Source organism: Xylocopa sonorina, chromosome 5 (assembly GCF_050948175.1).
Source record: "Xylocopa sonorina isolate GNS202 chromosome 5, iyXylSono1_principal, whole genome shotgun sequence".
Taxonomy (NCBI): Eukaryota; Metazoa; Arthropoda; class Insecta; order Hymenoptera; family Apidae; genus Xylocopa; species Xylocopa sonorina.
The window spans coordinates 10,796,887-10,823,918 of record NC_135197.1 but is presented as its reverse complement, the minus strand read 5'-3'; the positions used below and the strand labels follow the sequence as shown (position 1 = coordinate 10,823,918).

General features: G+C 49.6%; 2 protein-coding genes across 3 annotated transcripts in view; one reads left to right on the top strand and one right to left on the bottom strand.

The window, feature by feature from the left end:
* The window catches only part of LOC143424053 (uncharacterized), a 204,206-nt gene extending 200,999 nt beyond the window's left edge, over positions 1-3,207 (bottom strand). The window contains exon 1 of the mRNA XM_076895861.1: positions 3,201-3,207. Within this exon, the coding sequence (XP_076751976.1) occupies positions 3,201-3,207 (7 nt within the window). The remainder of the gene's footprint in view (positions 1-3,200) is intronic.
* LOC143424028 (uncharacterized) overlaps positions 1-27,032 on the top strand; it is a 155,802-nt gene that overhangs the window by 75,662 nt on the left and 53,108 nt on the right. The gene's annotated exons all lie outside the window — the stretch shown is intronic.

Genomic DNA, 27,032 nt, shown 5'->3' with positions numbered 1-27,032 from the left:
CACACCTTGGCTTCCTCTTATCGTGATCCAGGAAATCCGATTGTCGAGCGATGTTCTATTACCTGCATCGAGCCGAGGGTAGGTTCAAAGGGAGCTAATAATCGGATATTTAATTGCTGAGGTTTCGAGATGATCCGTCGAGGAAGCTGCTCTTTTCCACGGCAATAAAAAGAGCCGCTCCCAGCGCGGGTCACGTGGAAGATGAAAGGAAAGGGGGCAGAGAGAAAGTGAACGATATCGCGAACGAGTTGAACGAGCCAGAAAGATCGACGGAAACAAGGTTGGGATTACAACGCCATTCCCGAGCGTTCATTAATTCGATATAATAATCAACGTCGCGGTGGAACGGACGAGATTAAGGGAGGAGCGAAAGCACGAATGGAATTGTACGCTCGCTGGTGACCGTCTAGCGTGTTTATTTTAAGACCAGTCCCCGGCGCATGCATAAAACATTAAAAGCGTTTAAAATTTAAATGTGGCCCAAATAAAATAAAAGAAGAATGGAGGAGAGAGAGGTAGATAAAGGTAGGGGGAAAAAAATCACGGGAAGCGAATCCCTTCCGGCGATCATATAATCTTCCACTGAAATTCCTCATGTCCTCCGCAAATCTACCTACACTTTCCTCGAGGTACGCCTCTAATAACGGAACGACTTCCACTCGTTTATCACCATAAACGCGGAAAATATCCTTTTGTTCTTCTTTTAACGAGCGGCACGGATTACGAGCAGCCTGGACGAGTTCCTGGAAAACGTCCACGCGCTTAAAATTTCTTGTATCATTACTATTGGGGGATCGATATCTTTCGCTCGTCAAAAAATCGGTTTACAGCGAAGGAATCCTCACGCTCGAAGAAGAATTAAGTTAGGGTGAGACGGAGGTGACGGAGTAAAATAGGGGAGGAGATTCTTTGGGCAATCATGAGGCTCGTAACCATTGTCGCCAGCCACGGTTTACGTCCGCGGGGATGGTAGAGTCGCCTGAGATTTAGTGCGAGTAAACGCGCGGCCTTTCCGTGTCCCTTACGCTCGCGGAAGCTGCGGACGGCGTAACTTGGCGGTTTAACGGCTTGGCTCGTGAAGTTTCTCGGTGAACGGGCTCGGACAAGAGCCACCAGCCGTGGCGAAACACGGAGACGCGCGGAACGCTTATATAAAGCGGAGTTTCTTCTTGTTTTTTATGGAAGAAACTTGGCGAGACTTTTTTGGAATAACGAATGAAACTGCTAATGCCGTCGGGGGTAGTTTCGCGGAGCATCGTATCGAGGACGTTGTAAAATAATTAGACGGCTGAGAGGGATGCGATTTTTAGGTCCCCACGGCACCCGAAATTGTGCACGAAATTGTGGACGCGACAATAGCTGCGTGGAACGATCGTGGCATTTAAAATCGTGGAAGATTTCCGGCACGTCGACCGTGGGGAATCCGAAATCAAAACCCTATTCAACAACCTTCTCTCGGAGGAACGATTCGACGTACCTTTTCTCCCCTCGCCCTCTCTCGACCACGAAATTACCCCTTTGTCCGACGACTGACGTGGGAGAGTAGCGACAAAGGAGCAAACCACCAACCGTCGTCTCGTGCTGTTATCATTTTTTATCTCCGCTCGTTATCGGACAGAGTCGTCGTCGCGCGAAACCGAAAAACGAGGGTGTGCCCGGGACGAAGACGAATAGAGGACGTCGACGGGGTGAATTCGTCGTCTGAAACGTTACTCGCCGCGAATTCTATCTCGCCAGTCAGCGAGTCGCTCGAAACGGATCGAGCTTTCACCCGTGCGTTGTCAGTTTCCCCTCGATCGATTGATTCGTCGAATTATTCGATCCCCTTTCGCGTGTTCCTCGTTCGCAATCCTATCCTGTTGCAACGCAACGGTATCTCGTGAGAACGTGTCGCATCGCGATACCGTGTCCCAGCCAGGTAAATAAAGGCCGCGCAAAACTATAGCGGAACCCGCGACTCGATCCGGAAAACGAAGATGGATGCGAACATCGAGATGCACACGCGGCTGCCGGTGATTTATTATCCATTAATCTTAATATCTACGTAACCACGCTGTCTGCGTCTTAATGTCGCCGCGACTGTATTCTCATTCCGCTCCGCGCGATGACATCGACGGAATTAATTTCAATTAATTCCACTTAATTCCACTCGAACAGGATATACCAGTTCCACGCTCGACGACACGTGAATCACAAACAATCCAATCCTTTCGCAGCATTCTCGCCGCGGAAATCAAGACGTATCAGGGAAGTCAGCTATACCGTGTCGATTAATTACAGACACGCAACCGAAATCCAACGCGAGCGCTCTTTAACCCCGACGCAAATAACCCGCCCCCGTAATCGACGAATTAGTCACGCGAGGGGAGCGTTTATTAACCCCAGCGCGTAGAGGCGTCGTCGCGACGCTGTCTATTGTTCCACGCGGGGCGGCAATGCGAATCCGCGTGGAGGACAGGGTGAACGAGTCGAATCGTCACGCGAAATCCCGCCGCGATATTCCGCTCACGCGTCTACCGAACGACGCATTAATTCGCGCGGTGTCCGCGTCTCGCGAGAACTTTCCTCGTCTTCCTCGACGTAGCGACGCGGAAACACGGATGCCAGGAAGTTGCCTCGAAATTTACGGATTATAATGACGTTCCACGCGAGGAATATTAGCTGGCTTCTGGCGACTGTTCCCTCTATTCTTTCACGCGCGGACAGTTTGCCTCTGAGAATTAAGTGTATCTGGAAATTGATGACTGGAACTTGTGCATATTTGCATTTGAAATGATATACTTTAGGTAACGGTTTAATACGAGTTCAGTGGTGTAGAAGTTGAGTCGACGGGGTAGGTTCGAAGTTAGACCAGTGGAATAAATTAGTTACTGGTCAGACATCCGATTAGCGTAACAGCTTTACCGTTGGTTTAAGCTTGGTGAATTGGATTTGTTTAATTTATACGATCGCGTGATCGTGACACCACGATTTCTTCTTTCCCGCTCGATCTCGTCGAATTCCAAGCACGTGCTCGATGAAAGTCAATTCGGTATAACCCGTGTACATAACCCGCGATCAATTACCAACTTACGAGCAGGAGGTGATTAAATTAAAGACTGGCTAATCGAAGGTGTCTCATTGCCATTCGAACGTTACTTAATCAACGCGTCGAGCCGAGATTCGCTCGCGCCACCCGCAGACAGCGCATTAATTTCAACGAGCCATCAGTTCCCGTGTTAATTGGCTAGAGTTTATATTCACCGAGTCTCGCGATAAATGTCTGCTAGACGGGGCTGTTGAATTTGAATTACCCTTTTGCGCGCAGCCTACGGCCACTTACGCGATTTCGTTTCGCGGCGGTGCACATTGCTCCGCCGTAAAAATTCATCCACCGCGTGGATCATGGAGAGACGCGGGTGTTGGTTAATAAAAATAGCCGATCGTAGCTCAAGAATAACAGCTGCGCGAGGCGAACTCGATCCCACGGGGCAGAAGCGATTTCGACTTCGTTTCACTTGTCCCGCGCAATTCCTCCGCGTGAATTCCGCGTCAGTTTTTATCGTTCGCATATACGCGGCCAATATAACGGGGGGTTCACTGGCAACTTTGGTCAAAACTTTGTAGCCAAGCGTAGCGACACGATAACAAGCAACGTCTCTGTCCAAGCGCGGATAAGTTCCAGGCAACTTTCCCTCGCGACGGAGGAGGAGCACGAGAAGGGCTCCGCTGCGATTCCGTTTGCTCGCTGGGCATGATTCATCCTGGGCTTAAATAATCGATGCTGTTTAAAGTTGAACTCGGCTGGGCGCACCTGACGACGAAACTTGCCCGCGGGTAATTATTAATCGGCCCCACGGATTTTAACGATATCCAGCGGAGAAACGGCGCGACTAATGGCGCGCGATTATCGCGGATTTAAATCTGACCGCAACTCAGACGGAAGTAACCTGGCTCGAAACTTTTCCCCGCCCGTTTCATTAATACATGCTCGCGTGCATATTTGAAATTTCGGAATTCGTCTCTGCGGCCAGTGGATCGCGACGTTATCTGATTAGCCGGGAATCCGGTCGGCGGAAGTCGTTAGATTTTCGCAGCTATTCGGCTTAAATGCTTGGTTACAATTCCGGGCGTGCATCGCTCGGATTACACGGTTAATTCTTAGTGTCTGTATCCAGGCGCAGCTCACTGATTTCCACTTTACATGTTGATTGCCGCAAGTTTGCCAGCCAGAGAATTTACATGGGAGCATAGCTCGCGCGATGGCACAGGTGACTATCTTTCCGCAACTCTCGCGGAATTCTCCTACGCCCCGCCATTTCTTCCCCGCGCTGGTATTCTCCGTTGTTCCCATTATGCCACAGTATGCGAGCGAGCATGCCTTCGTTCAGATTACCCGAACGTTTCGTTTACGTTCCCTGACGCGTTTTAATAACACTCGCAAGTGGCACATTCATTCAGAAATATCGCACCCCTCTCCTTTTTCCACGGGCCCTTTGTTACGCGCCGCTGTTTCGCTCCTCGTAACACCTCGATGCCGCGAAACTTTTAATATTCGCAATCTCGCCCCAGCCTCACGGGGCGAGAGGAACAATTTACTTATTCAAATTTCCCCGCGATACAGTTTACCAACCTTCTTCTCGCGATATTCAAAGTTCCCAGCTACCTGTGTCTTAGCACACACGGACGGGACGCGGGGGCTCGATAACTTGGGATAATTTCACCCGGAAGTTGCTCTAATTCTATTCGTTGGTTGAATACGGAACGTTGTTACGCGGTCTCGTGATAACCACGCGCCGCCCTGCCCTGGCCACGCATCCATCTTCGTTCTATGCTCGCTCGTGAAAGTTACGTCCGCGTTATAGGGCCCACTACGAGGAAAGTTGCCTTGGCGAGCCCTGAGGAAACTCGACCGTTCGAGAGAACGACCTCGAACGGTCCGCAACTATCCGTTCCTTCGACCATGGAACAAGGGGTGGAAAGCGCGAGCGCGAGGGAGGATTAATTCGCTCGTTGCGCGTCTTCGTTGCTCCTCCAATTCGGTCGGATGGTACCTCGCGAGGATGACGCGATTTAACTCGAACATCGATGCCATCCGCGTCGCTGGACACGCGAAGCGACCTAAGAGGCCCTCGATTGATCGCAAGTGAAACGCGACTGCATTTAGTCGGACAGGAGTAGGTCCGTAGGTTAGCAGCCTATTTCAGTGGACAATGGGGTGCTGTGCTTTTGTCAGACGCGTCGATTAGTAGCGTAGGCTGGCTCCTGATTCGACGGTCTGATTAGTAGAATAGGTTCGCCGATGGTCGAACCAGGTTTGGCTGGCAGAGTAGCCGCGATACAGATCAGACATCCCGGTAAGCAACGCTGGAAAATGGGTCAGAGGCGATTCATCCGTTCGAATATCGTTTATCTGGTCTATCGAACTGCTTAGCGGTATTGTAGCTTCTGATTAGATGGTGTAATTAGTAGAGTACGTTCGTTCGTACTTGCACTCGTTACCTTAACGATGGAGGTCCTTTGGTGGCTACGTGTTCTCGTCGATGTTTGAAAAATGAAAGTGAGACAGTTCAATTAAGTTAGTTGGTAGCTGGCCTCGTGTCTAGACCAGCAATTGTCTGTTAAAAGCGACTGGCACCGCGAACGTTAACTACTCTCAGAACCACTTTACGGACTCGACTTAAGGACGTCCGACAGCCCGTGGACGAGTTCGACTATACGTACTCGCGTTCACACGACCAGCGACGTTTCCTTCGTTGATTGCAGCGTCCATTCCGAGGGTAATCAGGTTACCGAAAGGGAGCAATCCTTCTGCTTCCGCTCGCGCACTCTTCGTCGGATGTAGCCTCGATTTATCGCCACGGTCCTCCGCAACAGCGGCACTATTTCAGCTGCTGCGTATAAGCAAACAATTCCCTTGATCAGCGCCGGAAGTAACCACTGCAAGAACTGCAACTGGTCCCTTGAAAATATCCACCGGGTTTATCCTTCGCGTTATGGATTTCAGAAATTGAATTACTCTATTGATTCGGTTCTCCTGTTAGAAAATTTCTCGAGATCTAATTTATCGATATTTTTCATCCGTTTTATATATCGCGTTACTCTCTGTTTCAGGTAAGTTCGATGTAATTCCCTGATTGACCAGGACAAGTCTTTGCGAATTCGACGATTGTTACATCAACAGGGTAAGAAATCATTCAATTTCGTCGCAGACTTTCCAGTCCTTGCTATTTTAATCCGATTCTCTTTCGAATCGATTACTCCGCGCAACATTCGCGCGTTCGAACGCGAGCCTAAAGAAAGACGGTATTTTGCGAGCGTCCCGAATGGCAGAGGTGGAAGTCTTGTGGAAAGTTTACCATCGCTCGGCGGTTTCTTCTCGCGAAACTTATGTTTCACGCGACGGCCTTCTTGTCTACCTCAAAAGGTTTCCACGATCTCCATTTCCCGCGGCAGCTCGCCGCGCGCTCCACCCTCTTTCGCCACCCCCCTCGCTCTTCTATCCCGGCCATTGCACTTTTCAATCGGCCGCTCTTTTTACTCGCCTCCTCTTCCGCTCGAGTTAAATCATCCAACTTCACCTACGCGCCTTCGGCGATGCTTAAAAACTTTTCGGTTCCCGACGAAAATCCGTCGCGAGACGCGATCCGCGGAGGAGCGTTTAATCGCGATCGAAAGCGCGAGGTGAGGACGCGAGACAGAAGAATGGACGCACGTCCGTTGAATCGTGTTTCGCGAGGGGATATTGTTTGGGGATTGTGACTGGTGAATCGCGTTGTGTGCATTGCCACTGAACGCTGCGAACGCGATGTCATCGAAACGGCCCACCTTTTGTCTCATTGTCGCCTCCGGAATTTGGTGAAACGCGAAAGCTCGCGAAACTCCCATTCTCGATGTACGTCCGGCGAGGAAATCCTGTCGTATTAAATTTGAACGGCATTTCGCGGTGTTTAAGGATATGATCGATTAGCAGATGTTATTTAATTGTCCGCATTAACGATGCGCCGTGTTTCGAAGAAAGTCAGGCTGTTATTTGCGCGAGGAGAATAAAATTTATCCCAGCGTGACGCGTTCGGTGGTTCGGTTCGTGTAGCTGGATTTAACCGAAATAATAAAATGCGCGGGACGTATTGTTCTCTCGTATCCTGGTGTCGATCCCGCCTAATGAGCTACCAGCGAAAGCGTTAATAATAAAACACGCTTAACGAGCTGCGTTCACCGTACGCGAATTCGGGTGATTATTATCAGTTTCGAGCGCACAATGCCGGCCGTTTTATTATAAATGCTCTCTGCGTGGTATTAAATTTTAAATTCTCGTTCGTTTTTGTATTTTAAAGAAGTATGGCCGGGATAATTGCCGATGTTGCATCGCGATATTCACGCGCATTGATCGTTGACGCACACATCCGAATACGTTTTAGTTTCATACTTACCGTTTGATTACGAAGCGAGAATTTCCCGTGGATTTCTTGGGACAACAATTCTCATCGATCCAAATTTCTGTGTTTCATTTTTCGATTAACTTCGCTTCGGAAAAACATCGTTGCGACTCGAATAAAGGAGAGGGTGGAAAACGGGGGTGGCGGTTGTCGCGAAGATTTTCTTACGGAAACTACCGTGCCATCGAAGATATCTCGGTTTGCACTCCGGGTACAAGTAGTCGCGACGAAAGTTCGACGAGTCTGAAATTTCGCCCAGGGCGACGCGGAAAAGTCTTAATGGATTGTATCATGCCGCGTATTCACGGGCTTTTAGGCGAATACAGGAAAAAGAACCGAGAGAACCGGCTGAGTCTATCGTGCAAATGCACCGTTAAAACTGATCAGAGAGCTTTATCTATAGGACGTTCCACGGTGGAAGTCGTAGATCCAATTTAAAAAAGGATCATCAACACGCTATCCTTCTCACTCAACCACCCTGAAATTTAATAAAGCCCGATGTATCTTATACGAACAGTTGATTACTCTATAAATTCCGTCGCGATGTTCCATGAATCAATTAACCCCGTAGGAGAACATTTCGCGTCACATTTCTCCGCATTACCCACTGCGCGGGATCCTAACGTAGCGATACCAATCATTTTTCCCCGCACGAAGCGCTAAATCAGTCGTGGTCCACGTACCATGGAACAGCCTGTACATATTAATTCGCCACTCTTGACGACTGAACGATAAATCGTCCTTTTCCTTCAACTTTCATCCTTTTCACTAGATCTCCTCCGCCTGGATTTATACCCAGACCCACCCCCACGCCCCTTCTGATCCCTTTCCTCCATCGATCCACCGTTTGCGAATCTCGCTCCTCTTCGCGACTATTTTCCACCCTCCTCGATTCTTTCCGCGACTCACCACGACCCCTGTATATCTCCCGCAGCCACTCCTCCCTCTCTCTCCCTCTCTCTCACCCTCTCTCCTTTTAATTCCCGGTGAACACCGCTGTCTCTGGCTTTCACGGAGCCACCGATTCCCCTGCCCGCCTCCCTTTAATTTTCCCTCGAATCTCGGCCGCTCTATCCGAACGAACCCGGCTCGCCGCTCTCTCCGACGTTCTTTCCGTGGAAAATGAACACCGCTCGGAATACGTTCCCGTTCTCCAGCTGCGCCATCCGCCCGCTACCGACTGCTTTATCTAACGTCGCGTGTACGCCCCGTCACGGGACGGCCGCCTACTTAAAACTTCCTCCAAGTCTCTATCTAACGGATTGAGCGCTGCCCGTTGCGCGCCTCTTATCTAAAGAGCTTTAATAACGGGCACACGCTCGCCCCCTCTTCTAACCCCGCTAACGCGAACCTCTTATCTGGCAACCCTCCGCGCTCTGCCGGCACTTGTTGAAGAACAGTTTCAGGAAGTGGAGGCGTTCGTTCGCCGATGCACCCTTGGCTGTTGCGGACTTCCGCGATTCCACCGCGTACCGCGATACTAGCCGCGATGAATTCGCGTGGGATAAACGCGAGACAATTTTGGGTCAGTTGGGACGTGGCAGTGTATAGGTGGTGCTCGCCTACGTGGTTAAGCTGTTGCGTAGTTAGTCGTTCGATGGGCGTCGAGAGTCGAACGCGGGGCTCGCGGCTTCTTTTGTCCTCGAGCGACGCGCAAGGGGTTAATTAACGCGAGCTGAATGGGTTCCCTGGAATTTTACGACGGTCCCGGTTGTAATGGAACCGACGCGGTGTGCTTTAAGAGGCTTGGGACAAGATTAATGTCGCGGTATTACTCGAGGGTTGAGCCACCCTTCGGGACCTTCTCGCTCGCCACCCTTAACGACGATACTTAAGGCGAAACCAAATAAGATTTAAGTCGACCGGAAAAATAACGTTTATAAATCGACCCCAGGGTTCTTAATTCTGTTTTCTAATATCTGAAAGGGAACACTTTGAGGCTTCTCTGTTTCTTTCACCCTTGTCACTTGATTTTTAACCCTCTTGTCACTTGTTCGCTTCGCGTAGAAATTCAACGAACTTTAAGGGTGGAAATATGGTTTCCCAATCGTCTTAACGCGAACTAATTCACCTCATCGCCTCATTCGATTCTATTTATATTCGCCCACGGGCTTTCGAGTCGAGGACGCAAGCGTCCCCATCGAAAAACAGTCCTCCAACTCTTCTGCGAGTTTACCCTCCGCTTAGGCTTCTGTTTGCTTAACCCCCGCGGGTATAAGAAGGCCATTCTTCAGCCCTTGTTCGACAGACATAATATCTTTGGGAACTCCCTGAAAATCTCTGGACGAGCGCAAGCCACGCGGACGAATTCATATCGCGAGTGGACTCTCGAGGGGACGTTTCCGATCGCGTACATTCCGCTCGATCGATGTCTCGCACGCTTGAGACGCTTCAGAAGTCGGACAGATCGCTCGACGCGTACTTTTTCTCGAATGGACGAGGCGACAGCCACTTGAGCGTCGTCTCGGGGTGTCTCCTTTATCGAATTACTCGGACTGTTGCGACGCGCTGACCCTTGTCACCGTGGGGGCTCGTCCGAGGGTGTTCTCTGAATAGCAGTCCGCTGTCGATAGTAAAGAATCGTGTGCGCGAGAGGTGAACGCACGCCTGGCTCTCTTTCGTCGTCAACAGGTCGAACGATCATAAAAAGACGCATAAAAAGGTGATTTATGGAATGTGAAAACCGTCTGGAAATGTCGAAGCCAGTTTTCCAAATGTTGAATCGTCTGAACGTCGAGGAGTCAGTAGAACGATCTAACAATTCGTTCGAGGTAGTATTCCAAGATCTAGAGAGGCGTTTCATTTTTTATTTCCGAGGTCGAGCGCCCGTTGTCCCAGTTACGAAGCAAGCGTCGCGTCTCCTCATCTACATGTCAACGTCGAACGAATTAGACTAACGTATTCTCATTTTTCCACGCCAGTTGGTCATCGTTCGCCGGATTTGTTACACGGCCTCGCGAACGGTAGCGTTGAACGGTCCGTTATCCGGAAACGGGGACGCGCGGATCTCGAACGTAAACAGGGTGAACGGAGGTGGAAAGGAAAGGGGCGGCGGTGGTGTTGGCGTCGAAAGTTGGAGCGATCATCGACCGAACGGAAAGTTTTCCGGCAATTTGCAGCGGCTGCTCGACGGCCCCGCTCTCGAATCGACTGGAAAAGCGCGGTGGCACGCGTGGACGGAATATATCGGCAAGTTCCTTCTGGAAGAAGGCGAAAAGTTGCGGAAAATCGAAGTCGACGCGAATTAGCCGCCAGCCACGATCAGGAGGGTCCCGTGGAAACTGGGGAAAGTTGCGAAATGTCAGCGTCAACGACCAGTTCGGATGAATGAAAAATATGCTTCCGCTATTCCGCGCCACTTAACTCGGCTGCTAACGACGGATCTGATTAGACGCGTGAAATGTGCGTACCGCTGCGATTTTTGGGACCACGTTATATCCGTTATCGCAGTCCCCGGAGAGTCTCGAGATACTTGGAGAGTGATAAGTTTGGTAGAGGGAACTTTGGGTAACTGGGTCTTTTAATAAATTAGACTAAGAGCAGCTAGATCGAGCGGGGTTGCGCGCTTTCAAAGTAAATTTCTTTCAGCGATCTTCTCTAGCGCGATAAAACCATAAATTTGCTCAAAAATTAGGGTAGACCTAGGAGTTACGCACGGGATAGTGGACTCTGTAACTTTCGGCCCAGCACGGCGAGGCGTGCAGAGAAATTTCCACTCCTCGGAATGCACTTCACGAGAAATAATTTCATTATGAAGATTCGCTTAGCGAGTGCACGCCCCCGTGGCAATGAAGTTCCTTAATTCACTAAACGCTGAACGAGGTCTGCGCGAAAGGAAACGGGGGACGCGGCCCGTTCCCGTTGATCATTTAGTCGCGCTGGTAGCGACTTCAATGTTTGTTAAACATTGTCTGCCAGAGAACGACGAACGAGAGAGCCATTGAGAGTTCAATCCAGCGAACGTCTATCTTTTATTTACGTAGTTATCGTGTCACGTTGCTTTTTTATCAATCGTGGAGGTTTCATTCTACGAAATTACTCTGCGAATGGCTTCCGTCGTCAATGAAACCACTCTAACGGAAGCGAATCGATGTATCAATACAACGAAGGATCTGAAATAACAACTGCATCCGGCATTGAAAGACTCGCTCGAGGGTTAATTAAATTCATTCGAGAATTAATGTCTCTTCTAGGCTCGGTTCTTCGACGTTGAATGGCTACTGTTTAAGGGTAGGGTTGATCGAGCCGGAAGGCCGACGCGAGGCTTTATAATAAAGGGGTGGGATCGTTTCGAAGTCGGCTGCGAGGACGGCGTTACCCCAGTTCTCGAATCGAAATTAGTTTTCCAGAGTAGCAACACGTACCCCTTCTCGAGCGCGTCGTTTGCAACATTGGATTTTAATATAATCCGATCGGTTCCGCGGGAAAGTCACGCGCTTGTACCGTCGACCGGTCATCAAACGAAACTTCGTCGGCGCTAATGGCGAGCATAAAACTTTTACGATCGTCGGGTTCTATTTCTGACGAACGATGAAGAAATTTTTGGAATGGAACTTTGGAATTGGCTACAATGATACTAGAGAAATAAGAAACAAGCGTCTGATCATGTGTGCGGTTACACTACTTAAAACCGTAACTTTGTTCTCGTTACTATTTTTATTAAATATCTACAATATTGTATAATTGTTCTCTAATAGAGCGTGTTAAAGGACGAGAAGACTCGCGATAAGAAGTAGGATTTAATCGAATCTAAGAAACGAGACACGTTTATTACAGCGACGTTACAAACGATCGTAAGAGAGTTTAATCGGGCAACGAAGCCGGTCGCGTAACAATGCTCGCACGAAAGGGCCAATTAAAAGTTATTCGAGGCACCGTCCGCGCTGGAAGTTCAGTTTGCTCAGACTCCACGCTGGGAATCGATAGGGCGACGCGGAGAATTATACGTGGGAGATATCCTTCAACGAGTTTCTTCGCACAGCGATCCTTGCTCGCTGTTTACTCGTTCACCGTGCGGGGCTGATTAATTTGATAAATCCTGAAAAAAAAATAGAGTCCGCGCGAAACGAGGCCAATACAGACCCGTTGAAGAGGTAATAAAAGAAGATTCGAATAACGTAAATGGTGGTTTTTAAAGCAGAGAAAATGGTCGAAAATTACGTATACTGACCGCAATTATCGCGCGCAGACGCGGTCGGTTTTATTTCTCGGCCGCGGGAGCGGAATTAACGGTATTAATTCGAGGCGGATGATAAGCCAGGACCGCGTACCCGCTGTGTCAATTACACGTTCGCTACTAAAGCAGTTCAAGCGCAGCTGCACCGTTTATACCCGCGTTTCTCAAACGCGTTCCATTATACAGCCACTTGCACTCGGGGCGAAAAGGACACTTGACCTTTTACATTATTTAACGGTACCATTCCACCAACCGGGACGCCGCTCGTCAAACATTTTTCTCCCTTTGTGCCGGCGCGCGACTAAGTCTCGATTATCCAACGAGACGTTAACGGGACCGGTGTTGTGCGTTTTAATTACATTCGATCGTTCTCAGCGAATTCACAGTTCGTTAGCTCGTGGCAATTTCCAACGGGCTCGACACACTGGCGCCATTATGCTCAGTCGATAAAAAGAAACGCAGGCTAATTCGCGATACTAATTGTATTCGTTTAACGAGCGTCCATCGATACGTGGCGATGGAAATTTCCTAAAGAACGACGAACCCGGAGAGACTCCCATTCGTTCGCTGTAATTTCGAAGACGTTCGTGGAAGATTCGCGCCGCACGGCAGCTGCAAGTCACCTAAAACCTTCGAACTACCCTCTAACTCGCTTAACCTCTCCACCCCATAAACTCTCCTATCGTTAGCCGCGCAAAACCTGGATATTCCCCGAAGAAACCACCCCTCGAGCTCCGTCGAGTCGGAATCCGACGTCTGCCCGTTTCACAGCGGGACATGCCACACCGCCGGGCAAATCCTCGCCGTAAGTCAACGAGACTTTCGACTTTTCCCAGCCCTAGGACGAGGCCGCGTATCCGTCTGGCGGACGCGCAGGGAATCGGGTCATCGATCCCTCGTAAATACGCGAGGAGTTTGCCAACGGTGTCCTGTTTGGGCGGCGAACGCTCCGGGGCGGCATCGAGCCGCGCGCCGCGCCGCTGGCTCGCCTGGTTAACCCGCGAAGATGAAGTTAGCGGGCTTTACATAGTTCCAGCTTTGTTTCGCAAGCTGGCACGGGGCCAAGGTGCCGCGTGTCTACGCCTAGGCACCTGCGCCATTTACGCCCTGCCGGTCGTATCGCAACCCCCGCGTTTCTCGAACCACCCCCTACCTGGTATGTCTGCCTCTGGGCACGAAGTACTTGGTCGATGGAATTCGACGGACGATGGTCTCGCTTCATCGTGGTGGTGGTAGTTTTTATCGTGAGTTTGCGAAACGAGAACTGTGATGGAAAAGTACCGTCACACAACCCCCTGTTTTTCGAAACAAAAGTGACGGCCATCCCTTGTGAGAACGTGGCGCGACGCACCCATCTTACGTTCATGATTTTCGAAACAGCGGATGACAGATGAAGCGCGATCTGAAAGTCCGATTAGAAAAGAGCAAAAGTTTGTCGGCCATTGTTCGAGGTTATCAGGGGGCAGGCGCGTGGATTTTTCAAGCATCCCCGTGGAAATGCTCGGGAAGGGAAATTCATCGAGTCCATTTGCACTTCGCCGGCATTATATACAGTGGTGAAACTTACGCTCGCCCCAGAAGGAAAGTTTCTTGTTAGCTTTCCCGAGAAAAACGAAAGAATATTTATATTCATCCCGTACCCTTATCTTTTGGCCCTCGCATCCCTGCCCTCAATGTTCAATGTTAGTTAAGAATTCATAAGATAAGGAGCTAGGCTAACTTTGACTTATAGTTTGTATTGCGAGATCGAAACTCCTTTTCGTTCTTCTGTACCAGAAACTAATGGGTCCTCCTATGGACGCGCTAATATTATTCTTTTCGACGTGTTTCGCGCTTGGCACAGTATTAGACAGACGGAAGAAATTCGTTCGAGGAACGCCATTGTCCAGTGATTTCGAACCGCGTTTAGCTGAAATTCTCTCGTGTTTCGACTAAAAGTCGACATGCCAGAGAATGGAGAGTCCTCTGTCATTGATTCGAGCGTTGACAAAGCCACGGTACCGTGAAACTTACAGTTAATGCTTTTCACTCGGTTATCCGTGGAAAAGGCAGAGACCAACGGTGACGTCGTTCCGTCAATTTCCGCTATTCTACGCGCGGTCCACAAAGCAAACATTATCGCTCGCCCGCTCGCTTGGAATATCCATTCAATGGAATTTATTTATCTAGCATCAAGCCGTATTTATTGTGTCACCACCGCGAAGAAGTACGATTTCTTCTCCTCGAGCAAAGTTTTCCTAGCAAACATAACCACCGCCCCATCGACTTCCTCTCTCGTATGAATTTTCATCGACGATCACGCGAACACAAGTGGCAGATCGTTACCAAACGACCACGCATTGGCCAAAGTTAAGCAAATTTGGAAAAAACAACGGTTATTTCGAGCAATAAACTCGAATTACCATCCGCAGTGGAGGATTCAATTATCTCTAACTAGAAATTACCACATACACGCGCGTACTTCTCAATCTACGTAGCGCCGGCATCCGAAATGGATGCAATTATGTAGATTGATCCTAGAAGTTGAACGCAATTACCACCGTTATTATTATTACATACCGAGGACGACTCGCCAACTAAACCCGTACCGCGGATTCACTCCGCGCGCAATCTCCGTTAGCCACCCCTGCGCGCGTATCCCAGTTCACCCTGCATTCTCGAGGACTATCATCGTACATCCTCGATAAATCTAACCCCTCGATCTATCCATCCATCTATCAGCCAGCGTCCCCAGGAATGTCTGGGCGAAAAAAAAAATTCAATATCCGTGTCCAGCGACAGTGGTCGAGCGTCGCCCATCGCCAGGCCTTGGCTCGTCCCCGCAGTCCGGCAATTACTTTTCCAGTCGGAATCTAATTTCCGCGCGACGACGACGCCGAGACGCGAGCCGCGTCCGCGGACGCGTTAAATTATTCTGGCGGTAATTTCACCGCCTGGAGAGGAACCTCTGTGTACGTAGCAGCGGCGTTAGTCGAACGCTCGTTAGTTCCGGCGTTGGCCTCACGCGAAATTCAAAAGCTCCGACTGATTACGCCCGGGCGAAACTTTTCACCCGCGACTATTTTGCATCCACTCGTCCCCATTTACGCCCGCCGTTGCCCTCGGCTCGCCCTCTCACCGGTGCCGGCCATTAATTCGCAGCGCGCCGCCGTCGCGGCGTCCGTCCGCCCGCTCGACCGTGGAACCGACTCGACCAGGCAGGGGGGGTATTGGCGAGGGCGCAGCGCGCACGGACCATCGGATTTTCCGGCGATCGCGCAACAATTTGCCGCGGTACGCTCTCGGTCCTTACACCGCCGCCGGGCTCTTAGAGTAATTGCACGAGTCACGCGGTGAATGCCCGCGCTGGTAAACGCTCGACGGCCGCCACCATGGCCGCGAGGAATGGGAAAATAATGCTGGCTGGGGCTGGCGAACGCGTCGATCTAAGAACGCCGGTCGAGCAGCGTTTCTACGTTCAGAGGAATTCCACGGTTGAGCGCGATTCTTCTTCAAACGCGTGTTTTTAGACGTTTGATTTTGGACATTTGGTTTTTTATATATCGAGATATTCGTTGATGAACGTACGCATTTCGAGGGAAACGTCGCAGGATTGGAGAAAATATCTGTCCAAAGCTGCGGGTAAAAATAACACGGCCGCTGGATGGCACATATCGAGGTAATATCGGGGTAATACTGGCCAAACCCGAGCAAACACTGTAGTCTATTCAAATAGAGGCCCCCCGCGGTCAGGCTAGGTCCGATATTATGAACGCGGTGTTTGCTCGTGGCTGCGTCGGAAGATTCTAATATAGATAATAGGTTCGGCTTATTTTTTCGAACAATTCGCCAAAGTGTCCATCCCTGCATCCGTTAATGGGATTCGAAGGTATCTGACTGGGATTGGATTAGGTCTATTTCCATGGCCCTGCAATTTAGCCGAGGTTGGACCATATGTGGCCTAATTCCACCATGTCCGGCCACATATGGTCGAATTTTATTCGGCTGTCGTCGGACAACGCTCGGTTTCTCATGGAAATATACCGTTGAAGCCACGTTCGACCGCGTACACGACCATTTTACCTCGCAGAGGTTCGTTCGTTACCTCTTCCGAGCTTTCCTCTGCTATTTTCTAACGAATCCCCATAATTCATCTTAAATTCCAACAAAGACCCCGGGGTTTAGGAAGAGAACCGTCGAATTCCCTCGAATCTTCGCCACTTTGTGCGAACGACAGGTTTCCAAGAACCCGATAAAATCCTCGCGCGACCCTAAAGCTTTCAGCGCTGGCGATCGATGGCCAACTTTCAATCAACGTTTACCCTTCTTCGAACAAGACCGCAGGACCCGGAGAAAGTCGCGTCCCTCAGTCGTTGGATGGAATTCCACGAGAGCGCACAAGGGTTCTCGTAAGTCGAATACGTCGTACAGCGAGGCGAACGTCCAGGTGTGTACCGTCGAACCGGAAGGGGATGAAGAAGCAACGACCGTGAACCGACTCGACGAGCCATTTCGATGCACCTTCCACCACTTTGCGAATGGATTTACCGATCGACGAGCACCCTTCGAGGAAATCGCGCCTCGTCGACCTGGGTGCTACGAAAATCTCGTGTTTCGCGCGAGAGTGTACGCGCGAGGGTAGAAACGGTCGGATAGAGTTGCACGAGAGCGAAACACGAATCCGGTGAGAGATATCCGCGCCGCGAAAACATGTAAACTGTCAGGGAACTATCGTTGACAGGGGATCGAGCACTGTTCGAGCGGTTTTATCAGTCGAGAAGCAGATTCCTGTTCGAAATGATAAAATACGATTGTTCCCATTCAATTCGTGAAAACCACGGATTAGCTCTCTTATCATCGATCTATCGATCGTTTCGCGCGATCGATCCTCGAACGTTGTCCATCTCGTTCGCTCGTCGCATTCTCTTGGATTTGATTGCAAATGTTAACAGCTAGACTTTTCTTTGTCGAGAATTCTTGTATTTGACAGCGAGGAGGCAAAAAGAAACGCTCTTGTCGGCACTCTTGCCAGCGTCGGGCGTGCATTTTAGAAGATTACAGAGGGTTCCGTATTTCGAAACGGTGGTGGAAATTTAAGGATGGCTGGTAACGTAGAATGTGCACCGTGAATTGCCGCAGTTTCTAGTTTCGCGAAACGCGACGCCCGCTCTTAGGCTACTATTTACCACGGTCTCGAATAACGCCGGACCACCTTTTACATTCTAAATGGCACATTATTATAATCAGCCGGACCCGCTGCTAGAGGTCCACGGAGGGGTTAAGCGCGCCTCTCTGTCGTCGTTACTACCCTTCGAAAGATAAAAGCGGCGCAGTTCGCGCGATTACAGGCGTGTCTCGTCGCATTGCAGAAAGTGGCGAGCACGTTATTGCATCGGTTGGAACGTGTACACGGTCGTTTAAAAATTAAACGGATAAATCCTCCGCAAGAACAGAGAATTCACCCCTCGATTCGTACACGCGATTAAATAAAATTGTAGCAAACAGAAGGAATCACGGAAGTTCCTTAAAATATTTAGAGTATCAGGAAGCGAGGGGAAGAGTCGATGGAAACAGCTATCGTGAAAACGAGTCTCGTCGATATGCAACGTTCGATCATTCCCTGGCAATAACGCTTTGTCTCGTTTGCCCTGAAATTCGCCATCGCTAAAAGGGGTGCACGGTGTCCCGGATGCACCTGGGTGTGAAGTGCAAAACCGCGATACCGCAGCTGCTAGTCCATGATCCGTTGGTTGTTGAACAACACTAGGAAGACAATGCGCGCGAGAAAAGGGCAACCAGCCTGTTAATTTCACGCGCCGCAGGGAATCCCCCGTGGCCTGCATCCGGGGCGAGTTCGTCCGTGAACCGACCGGAACCGTCCGCTCGTTGAAGACGCGGAAGAAGCGCTCGTTTCGCGTAACCCTGCAAATGATATCGTTTGCCGATAAAATCGGTCGAGCGACCTCTTCGTTAATTGAGAAATGTTGCCCGTGCAACGTTCAAGTACCGGAAACCACAACGATGGCCTCGGTAGACTTGGCGGTTTCTATTAAAACCGGCTAATTGATGGTGGAACGCGGCGAGCTTCGCGATACCATCGCATACTTTCACCGCTGATTCCTTTCGCTTCTTTTCATTAACCCTTCGACTTCGTAAAGCGCAGCTACATCTAAATTCGACGATGTTTCTTTTCTCACGGTATCCTCGCGTACTTGTTACGATCCGAGAGGCTCTTTGACGGTCCCGATGGGTTTAATCGCGAAACAAGCTCGTTCTTGGGAACGAAAATAATTGGACAAGTAGACGACGCTGGAATCCATCCGGATCTCGTTGATACCCAGCGCGGCACTGTTGTCGTTCCCTGTTGTAGTTCTTCCGACTTCTGTTCGACGAAAGTTTTAATTGCCTCGCGCTCGATCCTCTCTAGTATCGGTCCCCATTCAACAAGTTTTCCCGTTACGATCGTGTATGACCCGTTCAGTCACGGCTGACTACGATCCTCGACTATTCCATTTGCGGGACCATTAAATACGGTCATCGTTGCGCCGTCTCAGACACGTCAACGGGGAAGACGATCGTAATCCTGTTACATCGTTTAATCGAGCTGCGAACAATTATGGTTGACGAACGATTAGCCTTGATCTTGGCTGAGGTAATCAGAGGAAAATTGGCGATGCGTTCGCGGGTTGAACGTTGAAGTACACGGGGCAAACTGAATTACTCGAGGCCGCAATAACGCGGTGGACCGATCGAAGATCGGTTACGATCTCGCGGACCAAGCTCGCGAACGCGAGAGCTGGCTACAACCGTCGTTAGGTCACTTACGACTCGTTACTGTAACTAGCCGCGTGCCACGATTGATTCGCGATAATCCTAATCGCTAATTACGCCAGTCTCCCGTCTTCTCCGATCGGTATTTCGTTTCCGCGAACGCGATCCGCGCGTTGCTCTGACTACTGTTTGATTTATCCTGTTGATCGACGAGCTGATGTCGATGTTGATGGTCGATCATGCGCCACGATCGAACTTGTTACCCTATTATCAATGTCTGCTACAATTGCTACCATATTCGACACTACATCCAATAGATTATACGGTAACGAAAATCGTGGAAACACGGTTCCATCTACTTTCTCGAATCATCGAGATTCCATCGCGATACAGCTCACGCTCGGGTCACAAATTCCAAAATGACTCAGCACAGAGGTCGATGTCCACGGAGCGGAAGTTCGCCGAAAACCGAGCCGCGAGAAACTAATCCGTGCAGGCATCGAATTTTTATCCGCGCACCCAGAATTTTTCCAATCTCCTCGGGAGATTAAACGCGCTCGTTCCGGATCGGCGATCCCAGCAGCAGCAGCGTGTTCCGCGTGGTTGCCGCACGCCTAACCGGGGGAGAATTAAATTCCGTGGCGCGATCCTAGGGGCGGGTGAAGACCGATTCGTGGCGGGTAAATAGGTGATTTAACGAAAACGAGAAACCCGCGGGTGGACGGACGGTGGGGTGTTCGCCGCGATAAAAGTCGGTGGAAATCTGGGCCGGGTATCTGGATATGAGGGACTGGGATTGTCTGGCCGCAGGCCTTGCAACCCTGGCTGGCGTGGTACGCCCTTTAATTTCCGGGGACAATGCGGAGGAACACCGCGCGTCCCTCCTCGACCCGATGCTGACGAACGTACCCAATAAAAGGATATTTATGTCTGTTAAAAGTTGGCCGGAAGTCGGTGGGGCGTAAAAATAGAGGGGATCGTTGGAAATGAAACGGTGGTAGCTACTGGTTTCCTTGGAGAACTTCGCTTTGATCGTGTAATGGCTCGCGCCCCGTTGGTTCGTCGCGTCGCGTTTTGATTGTCGTCCCTATTCGACTCTTCGTGGCTGGTTTGTTTCGCGAATCGTCGAGGATCGCTGTAAAGGAGGTTGCGTTCGAGCGGTTTCACCCTTTCTGAGATTGTTCTCCGATTCCGCTGGCACGATAACCGGTGATCGATTTTATACGAACGCAGCCTGCTCGCAGTCCATCGACTGGTTGATTTCACTGATAAACAGCATTGGGACCCTGCGTTTAATGGCATCGATAAGGGGCGACCGCGCGAGATCGATCGACTCGACGGACAATACCGGACGAACATCGCGCCGGTATCGAATCCCTCCCCCCCTTCTATCCAAACAGTGCAAATGTAAATTTTTACGCGCAGCCCGCGAAATATCGCCGCAAATTGCCGCGAGCCGCGTGGATTTCGTTTCCCAACAGGATACCCCGGTCAGATTTATAAGCCCGTTTTTAAATCGAAACGAGATTTAGGTATTTCCTACCGCGCGTCCCCTCTCTCTCTCTCTCTCTGCTCTCTTTTTTTTCTACACGAATTTACGCGTTTGGAGAGCCGCGTTTACCGCTCGTGGAATCGCGGCGCCTCTCGCGAATTGTGGATAAAAATTATGTAAAATTGTAGGAAATGTTATTTAAGAGGGGAAATAATTTTCACGCCCAGTAAAATATATATAGCCGAATATTTTATTAAACTACAGTCGTCGTTAACTCTGTTGCCAGTCACTCTGCACTCTCTCGCTGTTCCAAACACTCTTCTTTCGCACCTCAGCATCTTGAACTCATTTCCTTCCAAACATCCTGATATCCTAAGTTCTCCACTCGTACCCAGTCGCACCCAACAAAACCGTTCGCAGTTTACAAAACATGGGGATGGGGAAAAATAAACCTGTATTCAATCGACGCGTCACTTCGTTCTCCTTTGATCGAGCAACGATCGCTGTTTTTCTACGTAACAATGATAATTTCCATGGCTTCGAACCGCGCGGCGCGGATGTACCGGTTTGCGGCAAAATATTTGCGCAACGCGCGACAGTTATCGGGAATTTGAATATCCATTGTTAAACCGTGCTCGTAGTTCTCGTCAGTTTTATCTTTTGGAATAACAATCGTTAAAATAACATAATACCGGTTGTAATAGCCGCGGCGGTCGCATTGTTTCGATTTTTAAACACGCGCGTACATACCGAGCTTGTCACGCGTTCACCAACGTTGCGACCGATTGTTCGATATTGAAATTATCGTTTTTTCCGCGAATGGAGAACGCGTCGCGTGATAACGTTTGATTTCAGTTCGTATTGTCTGCTCACGGTTTCGATATCGTACAGACTGGACAGCACAGCATATCCGCAGCAGAGAAAACTATTCGCGAAGACAGCCACTGTAAGAGCTCGTCGTGCAGGGACCAGCTACGAGAACGGTGAACGCGCAGTTAACCGGAAATTACAACTAGCCTTTTCGCGCTATCCCCTCGGGTTACAGGCTGCTAATTGCCGAAATAAAACGTGGTCGCGTGGACGAACCTATCGGAGCACTGCTGATTTCCCATGGCGATCTTTTAGCTGGTCATTAACCGACCACTGGCCAGGAACAATGAAGCAAAGTGGACGAGGGTTACATTCGGACCCACCGTACGTGGAATAAATTTTCTTCGTTCGTAAATAACAGAGAGAATTTGGGATATCGTAACATCCAATGCCTGGAAATCGTTCAGAACCGTGTCGAAGGCACGGTAAAGATTTATCGAACGAATCGCGCGCGAATATCGCAGAGGGTTGCGTCATGGACGACACTTTTCGAGAATGGAGGACTTACAGCGAGGAAGGAAACTTACGGCGGTGCCTCGTAAAGGGACTTAATCCGGTTGAGTGTTCTTCAAAAATTCTATTACTCGTTGTGTACATGTAGTTACAGTGCTCGTGGGATTGAAATATTCCGGTAAAAATATAATGGCCTCTGAGTGCTTCGTTCATTGTCGCCACGTAACGAAGAACAATGATGGGCGGCCGGAAGTCTCCGGGACCACCGTGCGACGGGGCTGGGATTTAAATTATAGCAATTTCCACGCGCTCAAATGGCTAATTGGAATTAATTCACCTGGTTGAATAATTCAAAATACCTGGTAATTAAAACACCGCGCTTTTGAGCCCGTTGAAACGCGCACGCTTAATATGACAGTAATACGAAGTTAATGATATCTCGTGGATTTCCCGTACGGGGCAACAAACACCGTATCGATGCGATTAATTCGCGGACGCGTTTCAAATAGCCGACTGCGAAAGACAATTTCGCTCGCAGCTACGAGCGCTGAAAAGCATTCGATCGTGACCCTTTGATCCGCGATACCGCCGCCCCCCCGTTCCTCGCGACCCTGCAGCGCGCGAAATTGCCGTTTAACGTCCAAAGAAAGCCCTTCCCGCGCTAATGTAAATTGTCCTCGAAGAAAAACGACGCCCACGGAACGGCTGTATCGAGGCGATGGGAGAAGCGAACTCGCGGCGAGGATCCATTGGTGGAGGAGAAAGTTTTTCCGGCGGCCAGCTTCCGTGGAAATTGGCGTCGCGAGAGGCGGGGGATGAAGTTCCACGGGCGGATGGATGGGAAGAAAAACTAACGCGATTAGAAGAGCGACCGCTGCGACACCGAACTTTTCTCATAACTGCGCCCTGCTATCATTTTTTATGCAGTTCGATGAGAAGATAGCCGCGAATCCCCGATGGAAACTTGCTCGTGGCTCGTTCGGGGGGTGTAAAAAAGTTTCCCTGTCGAGAAATATCCGTGGCTGTTCGTGTTTCGTCTCGTACCTGCTCCCCACCGTGGCTCAATCTTTCCGCGCTTCGAAACTACGTGCGTGTTCCTTGGAAAGTTTACGGTTTGTTTCGTCGTTTCTCTTTGTTTGCGGATTACACGAGACATCGAGGGTGTTGTAAGGAGAGCAAGGACAACAGTGAAGAAACGTAGAGTACTTGGAATTATCTGATGGAAAGTCGTTCGTCTGTTATCGTCGCCTGAGGCGACTACGCCGAGTCCACGCGTGCCGGTGAGCCACGCGTCGTTCTTGGTCTCAGTCGACCCCTACGCGTCGGAGCGTAACATTCGCACGGAGCGCGGACACGAATTTCGCGAGGCAGATATATTCTATTCAATGAACCGACGGAAAGCGTCGCAGTAGAGATTTTTCTGATCGTCCACGGAAAATCGAACGGACATTCGAGAAGTGGTGCGCGATACGTGTTCGCGATGTGTCTTTGTACACATTCTACGGGACAGTGACGAGTGCAGTTGGACTTCCGGTTCACCAGCGACTCCCGTTTCCAGCGCAAGGTGTTCGAGATCAAAACGCGAAGCGGTAAGCGACGATTGTTTTTATTACGCCGTCACTTAACCGAAGAGCCCTCGACGCGTATCCCGTCTACTGTTATTCGAGCGTTTTAATCGTTTCATCATCCGGAGATTCGCAGAAATCCCTTAATTGCAATCGTCGGGATCACAGTCGCAATTAAGGCGGGAAACGCACGAACAATTACGCGTGGCGCAATTTGCGCGGGCCGTGGAAATGAAAAAGATGAGAGGGCGAAGGGGAAAAAAAGGAACGAGGCGGAGATAGAGACGTGGGGAGAGAGACAGCGGGGGTGCACGCATATACATAACAAAGGCAATCCGTCGCTTTCAACGCCGGTAACGGGCCGTATTAATTCATTCCGACTTTAATGACGAAATTCCTTGCGGTGTGCGCGACCCTGGTGCACAGGCGCTACTCGCGTCGTGCATAATGCAGAGAGGCCGCGCGCATCTGGCCCGTTTCAGCCCTGAAACTTTTACCGGAAATTTTCCACCGCCTCCCCCTCCGCGTAAAGCTTACGAGATATTTTACGCGGCCTGCCGCGTCACCCGACGTTCCCTGAATAACACCCGCACACTTGCCGCCGTTACACGGGAAATTTGTTAATAATAATGCGACCATAGACGCGCCCTATCTGAGCTTAATGACCTTGCATACATAATTGATCCGCCGCGTAAATGCCGTGAACGTTATAGACGGCCGTTTTCCGTGTAAACGCGATCAGAGAGCGTCGCTTTCCGGGCCTGAGGGGTGATAAGAGGATCCTGCGGTGTAATCTGTGTTCGAAATCAGATCGAATCAGGTTCGAAAGAATAATATCGCGTTGAAACACATTTATTTTAATGCCGTACTATAATCGTTGGAGTAAAGTATGTATAGAGAGTTAGATAAAATTGAACAAGTTAATTTCCTCGAATCGTTACACATTTCTCTTTAGTCCGGAGGATTGTTGTTCGCGTTGTAGGACACGGGGAGAAAAGCATTAATTTCCAACAACGGGTCGATTGAATATTTAGCTGCCTTTTATTCGAAGAGAAGGGTTTCATCAAAACAATTTCCATTTGGTCGTTTCTAATAACAGTATTAATTGGAATACTTCGCTGCGCGATCTCGTATCGGCCGCTTTCATCTCTTGGGAAACGTGCATTGTTATTCCGCCGTGTTTGTTCTCCTTTCCTCTTTTTTTTTTATCCTGCCGTTAAGCTTTCTCTGTCCAGCGTTCGCGCGCGTGCACAAGCGCGCATCGAGGCTGAAGAGACCCGAGCGAACTATAAAAGAGACGTACGACCGTGCTCGCTACATACGTTAATTTTCAATATTTTATATATCAGACTCCCTTCCAGCTATAAATATTTCATAACGATGGCGGAGTCTCAATCAGAGACGAATAAACTCTTTACAAACTGTGTCTACGAACGACGATACACTACCCTTGCTTTACTCTGCTTCGAAGAGAGAAACTTGTACGAGATATGTACACGTGCGATCTTCCAATTAACGTTGGGTCTGTTAACCATCTGCTTATTAATACCTCGAACCCTATCCCTTGGTACACGAAGAATGTAATCCCATTTCTCGAGTACATGCGTACGTGTATATCGCGACGACAGAATAGGAACGAAAAACTCTCCACTATTATTAGTAGAATCTGCGTTGGAAACAAAACACTCGATAAGTTTGTTCCATCCGAACGAAACGAAAAAAATACACATATATATATATTAAACGAACGAAAGTGAGGAGAGGTGAAATAAAAAAGAATATTCCCGCGATACGGGTTTTCCTCTGTCCAGTAGTTATCCGGCTCGGAAAGGATCGGCGAAAATGGAATTAAAGAAGAACGAGAGCCACGGGGGTGGGCGGTTGCAGGGGTGCAGCCGGTTGCGAGCGATAATGTCGATGCATATCGTCGATGCATTGTGGCCTACTTCCGACGCGCATACGGCGATGGTGCTCGCGAAAAATATACAAAGGACGAATCGATGCGCGGATTGCGGATCGCCCGTTGGACCGTGCCGCGAGATTTATCCCGGCCCGATAATTTATACAGCGCAAGGGAAAACGTGCACGCGAGCTCCATGGAAAAATGCCAATTGCGATAATTCAGACGTTCCCGTTCCCGCTGTCTGCTCGATTCGACTCGTCGCGGAGGGATGGAGAGAGAGAGAGGGAGTACGAGAGAAAGGGGAGTGAAAGGGTGGAAAAGAGGCTATCCGGTCAAGGCACTTTCGCACACTGGAAACTAATGGGGCTACGTTTAATCGCGGTTATTAAGTACGAGCAACCGCGCTGCTTGTTGAGAAAAATAATAGACGCGGGGATTTAAATGGATGCCACTGGAATTTGAATGCCCGCGTCGAGCGATTTTGCAACGGTGGCTCAGCTGCGCGTTGCTCGATTCGTATGCCTGTAAAGAATCGTAGCCAGTTTTTTGCTTAAAATTCATTAAACGTTCCATCGTTTCGATCTGACGTTAATAAGTTTCGAATTTGAGACGATCCCGCAGGAATTTCTTACGTGCAGGGTGGCGATAGTTGGTAGAACCGCGTATATAGATTCGGATTAAAAGTTTCACGACCTTCTCGAACTGTCTGAGAAGTTGTATAATCAATTTTCGCTTGATTAATAACTCTCTCCGTCGGTGTCGTTCAGTTTTTGAATCCCCCAACGGGGACGCGGCGGCTGTGCGCGATTTAATACGCCGATTTCATTTTCGAAATTGAAACAATCAGTTAAACGTTCCGCCGTTGCGTTTGTTACGGTTAATTATCCCGGAACGGTGTCCAATTTTTGCGTTCCCGATCATCACCGCCCACGCAGGGGATGATATTTCCGCATTAATGCGGAGATAATTAGATCGCGCCTGTAATTGTTAACGACAGGGGCGAGCGTGAGTTTAACAACGTTGGAAGGCGGTGAAATTAATGGGGCCAATTTCAATTATGAACGGAATTATTAAAATATAGATCCGTTCGAACTCTGTTCGATATAATTTGTGTCTCTAATAAAACTCGAAACGTTTATTCGATTATTATCCAATCGAGTCGCCAGCTCTGCGAGTTTTCCTCGGACGATACCCTCGGGGGAGACTTCGATCAAATCTTCAACTCTGTCCAGAGTCCTCTCTCCTTCTCCCTCTCTCTCTCTTCATCAGTATCTATGCTGAAACTGTCGATGAACGCGGTCGTAACCCACGAATTTCGAAACTGACCATTTCGCGAGCGTTAATATTCAGAAAGCAATATCTCCGAACGATCGCAGTAAATCGTTCGATGACTCGCAAGATTCGC